Here is a 20722-nt window from a genome sequence, read left to right as displayed (position 1 = left end):
ATTTTACAAAACACAAAACAAAGCATGAGGTGTAAATAAGTGTTTATGGCTTCCATCCACATTTTAGTGGACTATAGAGAAGTTCAGTTTTCTATATGCCGGCATGCACACCACACCACCCCTCCCCTCCTGACAGATGCTGCCTACTACTCCATAGCCACATTGAATACTGCAGTTCAGCAGTAATCTGACAATCTTAAAAAGCCAGGACCAGTGAGAGGGGGGAAGCGGCTTTTCTTCACCAAAGTTCTGCGGTTTTTTCTCCACTGGGGTTACTCTCGGTTAAAACACTGACCTTGCACCCTGAGCCCAACCAGTATTTAAAATACAAAACTTCGTACAGCCTTCGGGCACCACAGGCACCTGCCAGCGCTTCAGAGCACAGGCTGCTTCTCCGCTCCCATTTGACAGGAAAACCCACGGTATTCCCACCGCCCTCGGCTCCAGCGCTGTCTCCAGCAGCCCGCGCCGGCGGGGAGCGCAGAGCAAGCCCGCAGCCCGCCCGGAGCGGCTCCTGCCCTCCACACGCGGGGCCGCAGGCGGGTCCCGCGGGTCAGGAACGCACCTGTGCGCCCGCCCGCCCCCTCTGCCCGCCCGCCCGGCCCGGCCCCTGGGGGCCCGCGGCTGGGGGGGCGGTGGGTGAGCCCGGCTGCAGCAGCAGAGGAGGAGGAGGAGCGCGGTGGGTGACGGGGATGCTACCGACCTGCTCCGCCCCGGCCGCGGGCTCCCGCGGGCCGCTCCCGGCGGAGCCCTGCGTCGCTCCCATAGTAACATCGCCGGGCCCGGCGCCCGCGGCTCCGGGGGCTGGCGGTCAGCAGTCCCGGCTGCCTCGGGAATGCTTCTCCCGCCTCCGCCCGCGAGGGAACCGGCCGGGCCGCTGGCGAGGGGCTGCGGCGGAGCCCCGCGGGGGCGGCCGGAGCCCGGCAGGACAAAGCCGGCTCTGAGCAGCCCTCCACAGAGAGACTTTGTCCTGCCGGGGCCCGGCCGCCCCCGCCGCCAGCCAATCGTGCCTGTAAACGCCCCGGGGAGGCAAAGAAACACTTCCATTCTCCCTGGGAAGAAAAGAATTGTTATTCTCCATTTACAAAAATATTTCTTGTGTTCCTGACCTTGGCAGCGGCCAGCAGCTGACGCCCGTCACAGGATAAATGCGAGTGATGGGGCTGGTAGCTCAAGCCCGGGTAGCATTCCTGACATGAGGCTTTTGGACAGTATCCACAGCCCGGTTCTGTCAAACCGACATGCCCCAGTCATGTCCACCTTTTCTGTCAGTGTGCTTTTAGGAGGACGTGGATGTGAAAGCCTTCACGCAGCTGACACTTCTCTAGTCCACAGCCTTGGTCAGACTTCCTTCCCACCACCTAACAGCCTTCCATACCAGTCTTGAAAGTCCACACCACTACTATTAATTCAGAGGCCAAATTGCTTGCTTTGGGAGCTGTAATTACATATTGTAAAAAAAAACCCATGTTATTGAGTTCACTATTCCCAAGAGCTTGCAGAAGCGAGTGGTCGCTAAAAACACTAAGAAGGAGAAGATGGGCAGAAATTCAACCACATTATATTCATAAAAAAAGACTTCTTTCCCAAGTGCTGCTGTCTTCCTGGCTTTATGCTATTTTGGGTGGATGAGGCAATACTTGAATCAACTCTTGGAAGGAAGAAACTAAGAATGAGAACCAACTGTAAGGGAAAAACTTTCTTAAGCCAATGTTAAAAAAAAAAAAGCAAACAGCCCATTACTTTGTATTGCGTACCCTCAAATCTAAAGAGAATAAGCAAAAAAATGCCAAAGCATGAACTTTGCTCCTGTTTGATGTTGTTCCTGTTCTCAGTTTTACAAGTGAGTGATACCATACAACTTTTTTGCTACGCTAGCAGTCCAGTACATGGCCGAAGTAAGGACCACTTGGAAAAATGAAAGGGGCCAGGTTCTTCACACACATGGGATACTGTGATAGCTTCTGGCATCAAGAATTCGCCCATGAGATACAGCATAGCAAGGCAAAACAGCTATCGCTCCACACTGGTGCACACCTCTGCAAACTGGAGGCACTTTCCAATGAGCACAGTTTGGCAAAATCTGCATAGAATGCTATGTCGCAGCATTAGCAGAGAAATCCACTGTCCAGTATGTGTTGAAACGACATGACACAATGAAAACATAATTTTTCTGCAGACAACTACACAGCTGTAGATGCAAGAACAACATTTGTTTTAAGCTGGATGGCAATATACTTTTTGAAAAGCACTTGTCAGACATGAGGTGGGACAGGAAAAGAAGCCACCAGATCTCTTGACTGCCATCTCTTAACACATATGCAAAGTTCGTGGCAGCATAAAGTAGAGCACCAGCCTCCTGAAGCTGCTTCCTTCCACACAAGTTCTAGCAAAAGATGAAGAGCTGCTACTCTTGATTCCCCCACTAGCCACAGCTTCTTGGCGAGAGCAGACAGTGCCAGTCAGAGCAATCTAAAGGTCTGCCTATCCTGTCCGAGGCCAAGAAGGATTATTTGCGGTTCCAGACAAAAGCTGTGGCTTGACCTAATGCCTCCTTTTGGTGTGTTCTGTGACTTCATCAAAGCGACAAGGTGTTATCACTAAGAGAGGCTATACTTCCCTGACCTGTAGGGCAGCAAGGAGGGTTAACACACTAAGCTAGCCTGAGGTAAGTGAAACCGAGGAACTGACCACAAGCCAGATAGGCTGGATCCCTTACCACAAAATACCATCTGGGAAGGGCCTATCAGTTTGTCTTTTATTTAGCGTCCTGCAATAACAGATAGAAAATAATCCACGTGGGCTCTCTAAATATTTTCCATGATTATCCATAAAATTTCTCACTTTTAAGAGCAAAGTATACATATCCTTTCGTGTTTTCTTTTTTTTTTTTCCCCTCAAACTAAACAGCTACTCTGCCACAATGGGCATATAAATCATCCCATACCAGCCTGCCAATGTGAGCACTAAGTGGCCTCTAGTGCTCATGCTTACTCTAGAGCTTGGCCAAATGCCCAGATGCTCATAGTGATGGCATGGACTGATGTAAGAAACAGTGTAGTAACAATTGCCAGAACAGTGTAGTAACAATTGCCAGGTTTCTTATCCTGCAATTCAACCACTAACAGCAAAATTTCAGGCCTGCTCTTGACCAAGATGTCCTCCCAAGATGAATATGCAGGAAGGCCTTATTGAGAGGAAGACGGACTGCCAGCTAAGCAACAAATGGAAGGATACCAGTGTAAACAGTGATGAGAATTGTGCAAACTCCTCCAGCACCTCAAGTTTCTGCCTCCTGTGTTAGGAAAAGGGGCAACATGTTCTCAAAGCATTCAATTTACTTAACAGCTATTCCATGGTAGCACAGCATCCCCATTCTCTCTCTTCCCTTGTAAACCAAACCCCTCACCTGCAGCTCAAGCATATTGTTTACCACTAGTTTAACCTCTCCTGTCTCATCTTTTCTGAAACACCACAAAACTCCTCAGTGTGGATAAAGAATACCTATAAACTAGCCAAAACTCACTTGGGACAGCAACACAAGCAGAAGAGGGGCAGGACCCTCAGCCAAGTGTTCTGATGTGCCTGTGCAGGTCCCAGAGCAGCCTCTGTGTTTGGAGGCATGACTGCATGCACATTTCAGTGACTGGTCTCCCTTTGAAATGGGAGGTGCAGGTCCAGTTGTAGTCAGTCTTGCAAGAGATACTGCATCATGAAGAGTAAAGGCTGGGTATCAGCACCATGTAAAAATTGTATGAACTAGGCTACTACACATTTGCAGCTCTGCTCCCTGCAGTACTTAGGACCAGCTTTTCGACATGTGCAATGACTCTACAAAACAGCATCATCTGCAGGGGATTTTATGGAATGTTATGTAGGTGTAAAGGAATTTTAAAATTAACTTCAATGGAAAGATTATTGGTATTAACTTTATGAAAAACATGCAAATAACTTACAGGGAACACATTTCCCATTGAGATTTTCAGTTTAAGTAATCAAGGGAGACATTTTTGCCTACAATCAGATTGAATCTATGGTCTGTGTAGCACTAATTTAGAGAGATTACTTGCTGTAGCCTGAGTCATGCAAAACCTAGGACATATTCCATAAATTATCTAATGCTACTGTGAATGAAGCAGTTGTGCCACTTCCAGCATCCACAGAGAGAACACCCATTTAACACTACACTAGAGGATGCAAATTTAAAACAAGCAGCTGCTCTCACTGTTACTCCAGCCAACAGAGTAAGGCTATTCTGCAACTTGCCGGCAGCAAGCATGTTGTGATTCAGGTTCTCTCTGCCTCCTCTCCACCATCAAGCCTTTTAACATGTCCCTATGACAATAAATTATTTTTCTGTTTCTTCAAATGTTAAAGTTCAACACTTGGTAGTACTGCCAGACAGCATGCTGAAAAGGCAACCTCCTTTAAGAGCTGGGAACTGATTTCAGAAAGAGATACTGGGAATGTAGGCTGCTAGTCCAGTTTTGGAACTATCTGAAAAGAGATGCCAGTTTTGCTCTTGTTTATAAGCAAGTGTTCATGATCCTGTCATGAGAGACACTGTAGAAGTTTCTAAAAATACCACATTGTCAAACAGCCTTTCCCCCTTCCCTTCCAGGCAATCTCTTTAGAGTGCCATTTGTCATCAGCCTGCAAAATCACACAAATCAGCTAGCCCAGTCCTACTTAAATGATTCATAAATCCAATTACGTTTGCTTCTTTATATAGTAAGCTGGACACTAACAGATTCAACCTCCAGGATTAGAGGATGTGTAGGTAGCTGACCTCTGACTCTCAGGAACTGCCCAGGAGCTCCATACATATGGTTCAAACATGCAAACATGTTCAAACATGACAGCTCTGCACTGGGGTTGTCACATACCTGGCACAATAATCCTGATCTCTGTCTTGGGGGGACTGGAGAAGAAACACCTTGCAATACTATCTCAACACTTGCTACCATGTGTAGAAGTGAGTCCAAAGAAGGGTCAGCAAGATGGTGGGGGCTGAAGCACTGGCTCTGCAAGAGGAGGCTGTGGCAGCTGGGTCTGTTTGGCTTGGAGGAAGGATGGCTTCAGGACACTCAGCAGCAGCCCACCGGTGCTGACAGGAAGAGATTGAAGAGATGAGGCCAGGTTCTTAGCAGTAGTGCAAGGTGGATAAGAGACAATGGGCCAAAGTTCAAACAAGACAGGTTCAGATGTACACAAAGGGAAACAATTTTCCCCATGAGGACAGACAGACTGTGGACCCACTGCAGACAAGTTTTACGATCTCTGTCCTAGGAGGTTTTCAAACCCAACAGGGTAAAGCCCCAGGCAACTTGTTCTGATCTCACAGATGACCCTGTTTTGGGCACGAGGTTGCACAAGAAACCTCCTGAGGTCCCTTTCACCTGAATTATCTTATAATTCTGGAATTACTGCATGATTCAAGTGCCAGCTTAAAGCAGAATGAGGCAATTATTATCCTGCCCCTTGTCTCCACTTCCAAAGTACAGCTTGTGATTATGCAACATAAAGATTTTGGCATGCAGCTGCAGGGTCTGGTCTTGTCTGTCTCTGATGTACTGCAAGGATGAACAGCTATACACACTTTCCAAGTCTCAAAGCAGCAATACTAAGGCTGTTATTTTAGAAAGCATAGATGTCCTGGGAAGAAACATAGAGCCCAACATACACAGTATCCCACACTTTGTACATAATTTTTATGGGATAATCACAGTGTAAAATCCTTTGTCACTTAGAAGGCCACCTATTATGATGTTTTCAAGAGCAGAATATTTTAAATTTTTTTAACCTAGACACAGAGATTTACTGAACCATCTCAAACTGTTAAAAATTTTAAAATGTAGATAATTATTTAGAGCAAGAGGCAGTACTGTTCTAAGTCAATCATAAACTCAATTTCTGAGTTTACAAAAAAATTTGAAACACTGTTACATGCTGAACAACTAGGAACAGCACTGGACATTAACAATATGAAATACAGTTATATATATATATATAATGTAATGTATATCTTTCTCACTGTTTTGGACAGTGATCAGTTCTAACAGATCTCACACATTACAAGTTTGGTCTGCTTTAAATCAGAAGACTGTTTGCTTTGTTGCTACTTTCCTTTTGCAAAGAATATGGCAATTAGAAAACAGAGATGTATAGCACATTCACAGGATAAATAAAACAGCATGAGAATATGCAGAGGTGCTTGGTAACAGTTAATAAAAATTATAGTTGTGAGAAAAAGAAATACAGTCTATTTGTTCTAACCACATTTTCATCTGAGCAATGTTTTAAATTACATCGCTGTTCCTTGAAAATTACACTAGTCAGGCAAGCAAATAAAAGTTTGACCTACTGCAAGAGAGCAAAACAGTGACTCTGCTTGAACACCCTCCCCCCCATCCCCTCCTCTACACGCTGTGCAAATTGAAACAACTTTGCTTGGCATAAGCACTTCAACCTCTACTACTTTAAGAAGCTACAAAAACTAAACCCACTATTCTAAAGAAAGAAATAACAATGTAGTTTAAACAAATCTAAACCACACAAGTGTGTACTGTTTTTTTCCCCAGACACCATACAAAAGTGTGTATCAACATTTGAAAGGAAATATCTTCCCTAACTCAAATTTTTTCATTTTTAATTGCAGGTGCATTCTGTTTGAACATTCATTTTGCTTACATCTCATTTCCTTCCTCTCTTCCCTATGTTTCTTGACTACTGGCAAGGATGTGAAACAATCCTCTGCTTTTAGCTATTTATCTGCCTTTCCCCACTAGAAGTCAAGCTCTACAACATCAAAGCTTTACCATACTAATCAACTGTTATGGCTCAAATTAATTAAGACAACACAATAAAGAAAACAAAAATCCCATTCTCATGGAGATCATTATGCTTATTAAAAACAAGCAAAAGAATATGCAGATTACACAAGATGTAACATACAGAAAGATGTGTTACTTTTTTCCCTGATATAGGGGTTAATTTAAAAAACAAAGCTCCAGACAGCAGTTCTTCAGCCAAGTTAGTTCCTTAGAGCACGAAAAGTATGCTTCAAAGCTCTGCCTCTCCCCATCCTATTTATACTGGCAAACCTCCTGCTGATGAGCTTATTAAGAAACAAAGCAGTTCTGCAACCCTATTCAGAAACAGCAAGGTCCCAGCTAGGGTACTAATGCCCACTTTTGGGTGGTGTTTTTCGCAAATGACTAAAGTTGAGCTGTCAATTAGTCCAAAAGAGAACAGCAAGAACAATAAGAGAAAGCAGATGGACACAACCATACAGTCATTCCCTTGCCAGTTCCACAACTCCTAGAAGCCCACAGACAAAGCAGCTGGATGCACCTTCTGAGCCATCTCGATCTTGCTGATAAATGGTTCTGGAGTTTCTTTTGCTAAGAGTTGAGCTCGCAACTATCCGCATTCCCTGGTGTAAATTTGGCATACCCTACCACTGAAGGTTTTTGTTTTGAGGAAAATGTCAGAGGCTGCTCAAGACTTCAGCTGAGACATTCTGCCTAATTACATTTCACTGATATTCTTATATCAATTTTTCCCTCACTCCCAGAAAATTAAAGAGCTTTGGTTAAATACGTCACAAATTAGAAAGTCAGGACAGCAGATATGCACATTCTAAAGTAAATTACTAAAGCAGCAATAGCTGCTTCATCTCAAAAATGGAAGTCAATTATAGTTTTGCAAAACATCAGCATAAAAACCTTTCCCTCTCCTAAAGTCATCATCTGTTAATCACTTACAAAAACAAGCCAAGCATGTTCGATTGACACATAAGACTAAGGACACATTTTATAGTCCTTCTGGAAGCACTTGAGAAAAGGTTTCAAAAGCAAGGTTAATATGCCAAAAGGATTATATTTACCTTAATGATGTACTGTAAGAAAATATGCAGCAAAACAACTCCCCTTGTGTGGCTATTCTGTTTCCTAGGACTGACTGAGTCACTAAGCAACTCCCATGAATATTACCCTTTGTGCCTAAAGTAATTTATTTATCCCCAAGTTCATGCTAAATATTTATATTTGCTGAAGACATCATCATAGATTACATCCATTCTTTACCAATGTTTAGCTAACAGATGAACTAGTACAGGCCTGTGCATTATTATTTGCATAACTTTAGCAGAATATTGACTTCATTGCAGAAACCTTCCTCTTCTGGAGGCCTGTTGTACATCATCAAGTTCTCAGCAAATGTGCATGTAACCATTTAAAGTTTATTTGATAATTCAGAATAACTAGTTTTAATTTCATATTACTCTACTAAGTACAATTTATTGAAACCTTATAAAAACATAGTTAAAAGAATATATACCTTAGCTAGCACATGACAAGAATACATAATTTTAAACGAATGGCTAGGTCTACCTGATGCAACTGGACTACAGACTAGTACCTTGGGAGGAGTGATGATTTTTGAGTGCCGTTGTCTACCTGCTGTGCTGTGCTTTGATGTACAGCTGTGCTCCCAGTCCCACTCACAAGGAGATGGCAGTGCAGTAGTGTGCTCCCTGAAAAACAAAGTTTCATTTAAGTCACTTATAACCAAAAAGGAGTGCTTGTGAAGCCTCGAACACTGAAGTCATAGAGATAAAGAGGATATAAAATATATTTCCCTGCTAAGTTTGACATACTTTAGACTTCTGTGGAAATCATGTGGAAATAGTGCTTTAAAAAAAGGAGATACTCAGCAATATTTACACACAAGCCTGCATGTAAAGCAATCCATGCATTTTTACCAATGGAATAGGGTTTTGACAGGAAGCATACTTATAGTTACTTTGTTGCACTGGTCCTCTGCACAAACCATCTGGCTTTTTGTTTCAATTTAGTTTTGGTCTGATTGTTTAGCTTGCACAAGACTGTATATAGGAAAGCTAGTAACAGCATAGTATCTTGAGAGAACAATCGGATACATGTGCTCCAACTACATCGAATGGTAACTTAAGAACTTCAGTTGCCAAATGATAGAAAGAAAACAATTTCCAGTGTAATCATCTACCCTCCTTCCCCTGCTCAACTGGCTACCCCTCTAGGGCACAAGTAGCATGTTAGCTTCCATTCAGCATCCCTGTCGCGGGACTCCCCCTCTCCCTGACCCCTTGTCAGGTCCTTGATTACCCTTGGTAGGAAAAGAGAAAATTAATAGCTTCACTAAGATAAAGAAGGGACTTTTGACAGAAATAGAAACACAAGCTAGTGGTTAGGGTTTGGTGGTGGCTTTTGTTTTGTTTTTAAAAGAAAACCAACATGCCACTCAGTAATTTCAATTCTTCTCTCAAAAACATTTTTCCAAAGTGTTCCATCTACATAGGATATAGCCAGACTTCCCTAGGAAAGTATATTAGCTATTCTTTCAGCAGGTTTGATATTGTTTGCCTGTTTCCGTGCCACTCCCCCCCGCCCCCTGCAATGTATAGATGTTTTTTCACTATGGTTAATACTCCATTAGCCATTTCTAGATCACTTGAGACACGTAAGAAAGAGACACTGAAAGAATTCTGTAGAACTTCCCCACCATCTAAAAGTCTGGCCCAAGTTTTGATGTGTCCTGTGTCTCACATTTTTGTGACCACAAATATAATAATGTCACAGTTTTGAAAAAGCAAAATTAAATATCTAAAATTTTTTTAAATATATTTTGTTTCAGATTAACTTTTTACTACATGCAACAATGCATGCACCTGCCAGACATCACACCTCAAAACTAGAAGGTTATTTTATCCTTTCTCCCCAAGGTTTTCCAGCATAAAACCATTTTCTAAAAGTAAACTACAATTTTAAATTAAGGCATGATTTCAAAGTTGCAGAAGAAAAAGATGCTTAATATGAGTTTATATGAATGACCACCAAAGAGCAGCACAAGCTATACTGTGCATTCGAAACAAACTTCAGCCTTATTGTTCTAGGCTATACACAAAGTACTATTCTGGAGGCTGCAGAAAAGTCACACTAGCAAGTTAAACCTAACTGCCACTGCTGCCATAATTTTCCCTTTGTCAAACCTCACAAAAAATCAATCTGTCACAGAAATCATCACTATTCCAAGCAAAGATGGAAGCAGAAAAACTTAACTTTGCAATGTCTTTGATATGAAAACATCAATTAATACCTTATCAAAATAATGTATCTGCCTTTTCTGCTTTCTTTTGCACAGTAGTCTGGGTTTTTAAGCAGAATTCTTACAACTTTCAAACAATGGCTCTAGCCATCACAGTCAAGATGACCTAGCATCACACTCAAGTGCTATTTTTTATCTTAAGAGATGTTTAAGAAAAATAAAGTGCTTAATTATGCATCTGAATTTGCGTAGTGAGGAGTTGACAAATAAGAACCTCTATACCCTTTATTCAGTATTAGGTTCTGGAAAGTGTCTCATTATGTTACAAATTTTTCCTATACATACACACTCACACTTCTATCACATTTTATTTTTACAAAGAATGTAACAAAATACCTCTAGAAGTTGAGTGATAAGCTGATCTTAGCAAAGTGCATTATTAATGTGTTTATTCCAGTCATACAGAATAAGCAGTATGCAGCTACAAAAAGAACAGTGCTTTTTTGTCAACTCAGTTTACTTTAACTCAATTGCTGGTTACCAACCTTTCATTCCCTGAAAGTTTTAATACAAGCATAAAAGGGATCCCTATTACAGTCCAATGACAATAGCCTTTCTGCTTTTCTGAAACTGTTGGAATGGCAAATCCAAACATAATCCAGATACATCTTAACCAGCTTGAAATTCCAAGTGTGTACAACAATCACTTTAACTAAACCTCTCCCTGAAAGCATGGGGATATCCAAATAAGAATGCTGGAAATAAAAACAAATTTTTAAAGTGTATTTTGTACTTAGATACTGACTAATGCTCAATAGAGGAAAGACAAACAGTCAAAGTTACAAAAGAAATAGACATTACAGTTAGGAAGTTTCATTTTTAGAGGGCTTGATTCAAGCTGTGACTCTCGCCAGTCTTCTTGAAAACAAAGAAGAATTCTACAAGAATATATATACAAGAACTTTCCAACACAGCTTCTCAAAATAGCAGGAGAAATCACGTATTTTATCAACATATAAAAAGCAGCTGAAAAAAACCAGAGATTTGCATGTACATAATTTATATGGAACAACCAAAGGAGGCACACGCTGCTGTCCTGAGTCCAAACAGACTGCACTGAGAATCCCTTTTAATGGGCAAGTTTTTAACAAAAAGCCCTACAAACACTCATTAACATGGCACTGGAAATTTGGAACCAACGTGAAGAACACTTGTGTTAATAAAAGGACACAAAACCATATCCATTAGAGTATTTTCTAGACTAGTTGTTGTGGTTCTGCTGATAGATCTGGAAAAAAAATCATATGGTACTTATGATTTATTTGCTTTTACTGCTGTTACCATCATTAAAGAAAACACATTTGTGGAAAAGTTACAGGATAAATCTGAATTCAGCTATAGTCAAACAGCCACAATTATAATCCAAGTTTTTCTTTGAAGCCTTGCTTACACAGAACTATTCCAAACCAATAGAAACATACTAATTGGTCTTGGACAAAAGCCTCTCATATTTTGCACTCCTGCGCAATGTCTGAAACAAGGTGACAATATTCTATTGTATTACAAAAATACAAGAGCCCAGAAGGACCCTGAAGACACCCATCCATCCATGCTACTCATACAGAGGGAGATGGAAGAGAATGACAACTCTGTTCTCCACACAAGATACACTTTTGGTGGAAAAAATTACTTACACAAGGATCTTTCTGACGCCTAATACTCAAGTTGTATGGTACAAGAAAGCACTCTGTATTGTTTTCAACAAAAATAAAAAAAACCTTCTTGTAGGGAAACAGTATTCCTAAGTGTGATGAACTCCTGCTTCTAAACAGAGAAGTAAAGTTGACTGCACAGACAAAAGTGATTTTTCTTTTCTCATTTTAGGTACTGCTTCTCTGACAGATAAAAATTAAAATATGCATATTTTTAAATGAGGAGAGGGGAAACACAAATATACATCAAGTTAGTAGCAAGCAAAAAATACAAAACAGCTATTTCATTTCTGTTTTGATGAATATACATGTGTTTATTCTTCCTGTTCTTCAGCAAACTCCTCATTTAGAAATAACACCTTCTCCTAGTTATCCTCTAGCCAAGGACAGGTAGGTAGTACACAGAAATATCTAATGAAACCACTAAGTTCAACCACAACTACTGAAGATACAGAGCTTGGAAGGTACAAAAAAAAGTTACCTGTTTTACTAATAACTCTCCTCTTTCTGATAACAAGTTTTAAAAATGCATGATTCAAGGTGAGCACAATTTTTCCCATAGTTACTCACTGATTGCTTTTTAACACTTACCCTGGATGTTGCCACAGATTTGCGTGTCTACCCTCAGGAAGCAGCTCCCTCTTGTTAAGGGGAGTAATACCTATTGCTGCTTCTAAAATAGTTATGTATTTCTTGTACCGCATCCTGCCTTTCTCAAGAGTTCCACCACGTTAAGTTATCATCCAAATGCAGATGCTGCAACTGAAGTCATGCCTCTTCACTGATTTGAAATGATGCTTTTTAAAACATGCTGCAAGTTTGAAGCATAAAAACAATGCTTTCTTCCCCTCTCCCAGACTAGGATAGTTAGTAGAAGAGAGAGAGAAACCGAAGAAAAACTCCTACCAGATTCCCCAGAAACGTCATTGTTACGTAATTCAATCTTTGAATAAGACACTAATGAAAATGATTGAAGAGACAATCACGGTTCTAAGCCTGGCCGGATAATGCACACTCTCCAATTGACTAATCCTTTGCTAAATCTCTGCTGTCTATAATCTTTCAACTGCTAATGGAGCACTAGGTAACTTCTCTGTCAAATCCATCCAGGGAATAAAAGAGATCTGCACAGAAAACTTGAGACCATTTTAGACAGTGACAGCCAAAAATAGCTTTTGCCCTAACTTTTCTCACCAGAAAGCACCAGAGCACCAGAAAGCTCTCTGTGTTAGAAGTGTCACGGGGGATTTAGCTGATCTCCTCAGAAAAGTCATGGAGAAATATTTCCTTACGTGGCTTGTACAGAATTAAGAAAGCTGGAGACTCCCATTATGATACCTACTAGCCACTCAAATGTGCCTCATGATGTCAGAAGCTACATCCCACGTCAGAATTGTTCTAGCCATGAGGTAACTGTGCATGCAAAAGACCTCAGGTATGATCTACAAAGGTGGAGACAGATGCACATGCTGAAAGAAGTAACAGTGACATTTTGGAAACACTGCAGTACCGTCAAATTGCAATATTCAAAGAGATGTACTTGATTGCAAAACTAATCAAGGAAATGTTGATGTGATGCTTCTTCTAGATAGTAAGAAATGAATGCTTATATATATCTAGATACACATAGTTACACATATTATATAAATACTATGCACTTAGGCAGTAATAGAAATAAAAACATAGAGATGTGATAGGAAGACTGAAGCCTGGAACCATGACTCTTCTCTGTAAACTGTGCATGTTATTTATTCCCGAGTATCATTAAGTATGTGTGTATTTCTTTTGGGGTGATATCATATTGCATGTTACTTATTTAGAAACCAAGATGATTTCTTGTGCTGTAAAATGTTTAGCTCTTAACAACAAGATCTGTATAACTATTTCCAGATTCTACATTTCTTACAATCCTGCATTAGCCATATTTAGTGTTTAATATCCAATCACATTTGTAGGTTATGTTAGCACATGTATGCACTGAACTATCAAGTAATTACTAAACAGCAATCCATGTGACTGATCTTAGAAGAGCAAAGTAAAATCAAGCACCAGTTAACACTCAGTTAATCAACAAACGCTCAGTTTATCAATATGGCAGTTTTTAGATTCAGAGAATAGCACTAAAATTATCAGAGGAACATGATGATAAGGAGTGTGTAGTCTGAAATGTAGTGACGTGTTAAAAAAATAATTAATATACTAAAACCACATGAATTAAATTTAGCAAAAAATTAATTTTCCATGTGCAAAAAAAAAAAAAAATCACTTAACTGCAACTTTAAACATCTGTATATAAAGCATTAAGAAGCTTAGGAAAGCAGAGTAGTAGTAGGAGCCTGCAAGCACAGCTAACGTCATTAAGCCTGCATGCATCATGACTTCTGGTAGCTTTGGTAGATGTATCGTAAAGGCTGTACTGAGAAAGAGAAGACAAGGCAAGAAGTGAGCAGTTTTTGACAATTCCAGTACGTAAGGATCTTTTGACTGTAGAAGTCCATGACAGTTCTATTTTACACAAAAGCAGAATTATTTTTATAAAATCCAGTCTTCCCTCATAGTTGGTTTTATTAACAACTTCAGCATTACCACACTTTCACCTATGATGTTTTGGTATTTCTTTCTGCACACCTTCTTCCTTAACACTTCTTTAACTCTAAACTTTCCCCTTATAGATCAAAGAAATAGCTCTTAAAAAAAACTTTCCCACAGCAGTTTTCAAAGCGAGTCCAAAGCAGAGTCTGAAAAGCATTAAGTGCAGCTCCGGTCCATCTTTTGTCCCTTTGAGCAAAGCATATTAATTCTGACCAGAAAAGGAGCCCCATGACTAGTGCTGCTCACAGGGAAGCCAAGCCCACACAATGAGCACAAGCTACTCCCAAGTACTGCTTTCGGTTAAATGGTGTGTGAAACCTCCAGGTACCGAGACAGAGAGAGACTGACTCACAGTTAATCAACTTCCTTCAACTTTATTCAGAAACAGAAATTCAAAGCTGCTAGTACGTGCACTGTTAGTGAAGAATGACTTCTGTAGAGCAAACAAAAAAAAGACTGTCCTCCATTGTTTCCTGCTGGAGAATTATCATCCACTCCACTTTTTCTGTCTTTGTAATTTTTCAGGAAGAACAGAAACCAAAAGTTTTTTTGGAAAGAAACAGTGCAATTTTCCTAACAGAGCACACAAGTGATGCCTCAGAAAGTACAATGCATTTCTAAAAAGGGGAAAGAATGACAGAGCTTTTTGTCCATTAAAGAAACATTTACAAGATCAAAGCCAAAGCTTTATTTTGCTTTAATCCTCAACAGATGAAAACAGTCATACACTCTTAATTAGATGTAGAGCATACTTCTTGTAAACTGATGGCAGAGGCAGGATCACATCCTCAGCCACTTCAGACCCAACTAAAAAAGAGACAGTCATTGCCTAATGCAGCCACAAATTACTTTCTATTTTGTGAAAAAAACAAAATACTGTTCTTTCTCATCTTTCAACAAAAGTCTGTGTAACAGCTACAGATCAAAGAATGCCCTTATTAAGAGAGCAAAGAAACAAGTATCTCTTCTTACATACTTTTGCTCAAGTGATAACAACTGTGACAGTCGATTGTTAATTTCCAGAACACACAGGTGTTTTGTTTGCACCACAATCAGCACATATGTAAAGTTTGATCTGTTAGAAAAATCATAAGGTAGAGGAGCATCCAGGATCAGACTGGGAGCGTGGGAGGTGAGATTGAAAAGAAAGGAAGGGGACTGGAAACTTCTTTCTCACAGCTTCATGGACTGCAGTTGCTTTTGGCCCCTCCTTAGAAATCATTCCTTCCTTGAACAGTCCATATGTTCCTGGAGATTCTCAGAATCAGCTTATACGAAGTTGTGCTAAGGAGGCTAGAGATACCAGTAGTCAAATCTGCTGGCTATTAAGCAGAGCTAGATGATGAAGCAGATGTTAGAATAGAGAGGGCAAGCCGGACTACAGACAGCCTTGCTGCTGAGAGTGACATGCAGGAGAGATTTATGGGTTTTCTCTAAAGCCTTAAAAACCCCAACCAAAAATTAATGAGGCAAGGCAAGTAACACACAGCTTGAACCAACACGTGAAATCTTGGTTATGATGAGGCAGCATTGTTAAGCTCACACTCAGTTCATCAATATGGCAGTTTATCAGCTGATGTCAAAAAATGAGTTTGGCACAATAGAGTTACAACAACACAATCCTTCAGGGAGAGGTATCGTTGAGCGAGTCTTAGGAAAAAGTCACATGTCTAACTCAGTGAAAACATACGAAAATCTAAGGAAACATCCTTCACATGTATATAAATCACACCTCAGATAACTGCACACTTTTAAGAAGTAAAAAGAAACTTCTCAAAAGCAGTTCTGGATTGCTGGTACAAAACAAAAGCAGAGACAAAAGCATGAAAAGGGAGCAGGCATTGGAAAAAAACGAGAACAATAGGGCTTTCTATCTTGCCTTGCACACTTCTTATTGACCGGATTGTATCAGGCAGTATTTTTGTCTGTCGTTTTCACATTATTCTTGTGAAAAGAGAGCACTAATGAGTTTCGTTTTCTTCCTAGATTAGCAACCATAGTTATCTGAGGTTCTGGGACTCAGATGCACAACGACAATGCTGACCTAAATTCAGAAAGACTTGGGTAGCTCATGTTTCCTAAAAACAAAGCCTGCAGCTGATGAATACACACCAGGGTAGATGCTGCACCAGATATCAAACCAGAGCTCCCACAGCTCACTCTGTTATTACTAAGCTTGGATCATAAACATCCTAAATACATTCAGAAATGCAAGAGCCATCTCACACTGAATGGAAAGAAGTTGACACAGTCTACATTTTTATTTGAAATAGAAAACTACAATATCCCTTAACAAGATAAAGGGAAAAAAAAAAAAAAAAGCTTTCAAAAAGCAATCGGTAAAAAAGAAAAACAAAAGAAAAAAAATCCCAATAACAAGACAACTAAAACCCAACCCAAACATTAATAGTTTAAGGTATTAAACGACCTGAGTATACTTTGCTACTGCATCAAGCTGTTTAATTACAATGCTGCAGTTAGCACTTGTTTAAATTATGTAATATTTAAGTAAAAAATAACCTCAGCTCTCCAGCTCTGAATGACGGCTTTGTCTGCTAAAAAAAACAAAAACAGAACCCCCCCACAACCAAACCCCAAAAATACATACAGCAAAACAACAAAAAAGGCACCAAACCACCAAAAAATAATAACAAAAGAAACCCCAACCTAGATTTAACCCCCCCCCCCCCCAATAAACAAATAAAAAACCCTAAACAAAAATACCCACATAACTGCAGCAGGTTCTAAATCATAATTTACTGACTCTGGAAAAAAAAATTACTTTCTGAAGTGGGACCAGGATAACCCAAGTACTGGTAAAAGACAATTAAAGAACAACAGAAGGCTTCAAAGACTCTGAGAACAAGCAGTAAGCAAAGTTTTCAAGGGAGCCAACATAGGTATCCAACATAGTGCTGATCTTTCTGAGGAAGAGGGCAGGGTTAGATAATTGAGAAAAGCGTCCCATGGTTGAACAGCTACATTTTGACCATGTAAGTTCTCGGTGCACTTAGAGCACTTGGTCATGAGACCAAGTTTGAACCTTTGACTCCAAAAGATGACGTGCACTGGTGCGTGTATGCCAGCACAGTCATGCAAAACCAGTCCTCCCCATGTCACTGCTCCAATCTTTGTAGGTAACACAGCATTTGCAAACATTCTTCACTATGGTAAGACTTGTCTATTAGAAGACAAAATTATGCCCTATATACTTACTGCCATAAATATTTGTTTTATAAACAGATTGTCTCATTTTTGAGAAGTCTTCCAAAATTCACAGAAATCCACTTCAATCTGGGATTAAGATCCACAGCCTTTCTACAGCTGATGCCAAAGATCAATTGTCAAATCAAAAAAATTAAATTTTCCCCAGCAATTAGAAATTTCATACCTATTTGACAATAAACTAGACTTGAAAATCTCTAACCTGAGAGACCTGTAGCTGTTGTAACATATGCTCTGTTCCCCCCATCATTAGAGTGACCAATTCCAAGACTACTACAATGGGATGAAACTGATGCAGACACAGTATGACAAAAGTTACACCATCCATGAGTACTTAAATACTGTTATTTCAACAATTAAAAGTGACCAGTCTTGTAACACGAGATCTCCTTTACCCTACGAGGAAGTTCTGGAGAAAGACAAGATTGGTAACTATTAAAACACACACACAAATGCTACCACCCAGATTTTTGCTCCAAGTTAAACGCAGCTTTGAAGTAGTCCCAGAATAGTAGGCCGTTCCTCAGCTGAGGATTACTGTGTTCCAGGAGCTTTCTAATGCTTTTGAGCATATAAGTTTCATAAAGGTACGGCACATCCCATTTTGTGAGCTGTGGAACTACCTAAACATTGTTTTAATCACTAAGAAAGATTTCCTGGTTGTCCTTAGAGGACACGGAACCAGGAAAAGAAGGGACCAAGCAATCAAAAAAAGTATCATTCATTCTATTACTTTGATGCTTCATTCTGAAAATATCTATTTTAGATTATAGTTCATGCAAAGTGTTGGGATCACCCCAATTCTGCTGCATAATTCCCAACACTTGCCTTTAGTCTCACAGAAATCCAGTGCAGAGGCACTAAGCACCTCAGCAGTTACTGCCAGTGATACAGGGCAATAGAAAAACACGATTAGATAAAGTCTCTCCAGTCCACAGTGTCATCTTTTCATAAAGCGCAGAGAAGTCACTGCCGGTAATTAAAACCAATGTTTAGGGCCTAAGATGTTTGCATGTAACGGTCAAGAAGCAATTATAACAGTAAACTCACCTAAAAATCAAATATATGTAGAAAACTTTGTCAGAAGGCTGAAGACACCCCTCATAATCCTCATAATAATATCATACTAAGTATAAATCTTACTGACCGTGTCTAAGTGGCACACACATGCTTACTAAATGAAAAACATTTCAAAGTCTCTTAAAGCAGCCTGATGATCTCCCAATTAGTATTAATTTACACAAGCAAATCTCCTTTGCCTTTTAGTACCTGATTCTTGCCATGTCAGGACTTCTTGGATCCTGACAAGTATCTCTATTTGAAAGAGCTGATAGCTAAAGCCTTAGACGACAAATGCTTCACAAATTAAAGACGCAGTTTTGCACATAATAGTTTCTCTTTTAGTTTTCGAACTAAATGGGTGAATAACAGTTCTCAACCTTTAAAATTTTGCAGAACAAAAGAAAAGGTAATCTACTGTGTTGCAAATGCTGCGACCTTGATAATTATCTCCAAAGGTTAAAACAAAGCAGACATTTGCAGCCTCAGCTGAAGCACAGCTGTGGGGCCAAGAGCCCTCGAGAATCATCTTTGCTGTGGAAATGGACGCAATTTTATGAACTGAAGCTAGGGAGCAGATAATTCAGACATTCTCTCTGTTTCAAGTGAACAACTACTAAAAAGCAACACCGAAGCACGAAGGTTTTCTGATTTTCTGTAAGTGTCTGTTACATGGCTCTTCCATAAGTATGCTCAAACAGCATGTACTTTCTCATGCTGGAAAAAAAGGCAAACAGGTTTCAAGTACGGGGGAAGTAAGGGCAGAGTTGTCAACTAAAGCAACTGCATGCCACTGATAGATCAAGCTTGGCACTCCACGGTGAGAATCTAATGTACCTGGGCTCCAACACCGCAAACACGGCCGATGCCAAGGCACTTTAACAGGGCAATTAAAGCATTTGTCTTCTGGAACTGCCTGTCCTTTGTTTCACGGTTCCCTGTTAACTTGAAACTTCCCCTGACCCAGTTAGTCAAAGCCCAAGGCACGGCTGGAATTCACTCGGGATGTGCCAACATAAAGATTTCAGGAATTCTCTGCGCAACAAAGGCAGCCCAAGCCCCCGACAGCGGGGGCGTGAGCTGCCCGGGGGATCCGCCCCGCCAGCGGCCCCCCCGGGAGCAGCCCGGGTAAACAAACACCCCGACTCGCCGGTGACATCTCTCCCACTTTCCACGTAGTATCGCGCTCTCCCGGAAAGTACTTATCACGGAAAAAGTCACCGAGAGCCGCTTAATCCCGTTAGAGAAAAGCCGATCCCCGGCCGAGCGCGGCTGTTCGCGCCGCCCAGGTGCGCGGGACCGGCCTGGGGGCCCCGCGGGGGCACGGCGGGTCCGAGTGCGCGGACAAAGGCGGCAAAGCGCGCCTGAGGAGCGCAGGCAACGGGGCGATAAAAGCCAAAGCACACAAAGGAACGAGAAGGAGATGCCGGGCACCTCGTGGCCGCAGCGCGGCCCCCGGGGCGGGGAGCGGAGGCACCGGCCGCGGAGAACAGGGGGTGCCGGGGGGCACTGCACCTGCCCGGGGGGAGGGAAGCGGCGATGAGCGCGGGTTCGGGGCGGGGACATCCCGCGGGGATACTCGCCTGCTCGCGGAGGGCGTCCGGCAGCGGGAGCAGAGGTCCCAGAGGCGCCCCGGCGCTGGGACTGCGCCTTGCCCTGCCCTGCCGCCCCGGAGCGGGCAGCGACTGAGGGCGTCGAATCCGAGTGCAGGGCCGAGGCTGGGACTGGGGACGAGCCTGAGGCTGGGTCCGGGTCCGCTGTGGCCGCTCCCGCCGAGTCGGGCGATTTCCTGCGGGGTGCGGGCGGGGGCGGTGCGGCCACGCCGGGGCGGGCTCCCGCCGCAGGTGCCGGCCTCGCCCCCAGGTGGGGAGGAGAGGGGAAGGATGGGGAGGGCAGGGCAGGGCACGGCAGGGGAGGGGCGGTGGCGGCCGGACGGGGCGGGCGGCGCGCCCCCTCTTTAGGCGTGCCCCCACCTGCGGCTGCCGCCCCTCCAGTCCAGGGGTGCCGTCGCCCGGCTCCCCCGGCCCACGCCCGCACACACCGACACC

At 41.9% G+C, this 20722-nt stretch overlaps 1 protein-coding gene across 4 annotated transcripts in view; it reads right to left on the bottom strand.

The window, feature by feature from the left end:
* Positions 1–20722, bottom strand: part of TJP2 (tight junction protein 2) — a 62846-nt gene extending 42124 nt beyond the window's left edge. The window contains exons 1-2 of one of the 4 annotated variants that reach the window (XM_059492175.1): positions 20254–20722; positions 8460–8532 (exon numbers count right to left, since the gene is read on the bottom strand). Coding sequence is in view for 1 of the 4 variants with exons in the window: in XM_059492174.1 (XP_059348157.1) it covers positions 704–766 (63 nt within the window). In the remaining 3 variants the exon portion in view is untranslated. Of the gene's footprint in view, positions 1–703; positions 805–8421; positions 8533–20253 lie in introns of those variants that run through there. The other 3 variants (XM_059492179.1, XM_059492177.1, XM_059492174.1) reach the window with 3 other exon arrangements.

Source organism: Ammospiza nelsoni, chromosome Z (genome assembly GCF_027579445.1).
Source record: "Ammospiza nelsoni isolate bAmmNel1 chromosome Z, bAmmNel1.pri, whole genome shotgun sequence".
NCBI lineage: Eukaryota > Metazoa > Chordata > Aves > Passeriformes > Passerellidae > Ammospiza > Ammospiza nelsoni.
The sequence above is the reverse complement of the archived record's forward strand: the minus strand, read 5'-3'. Positions and strand labels throughout refer to the sequence as shown.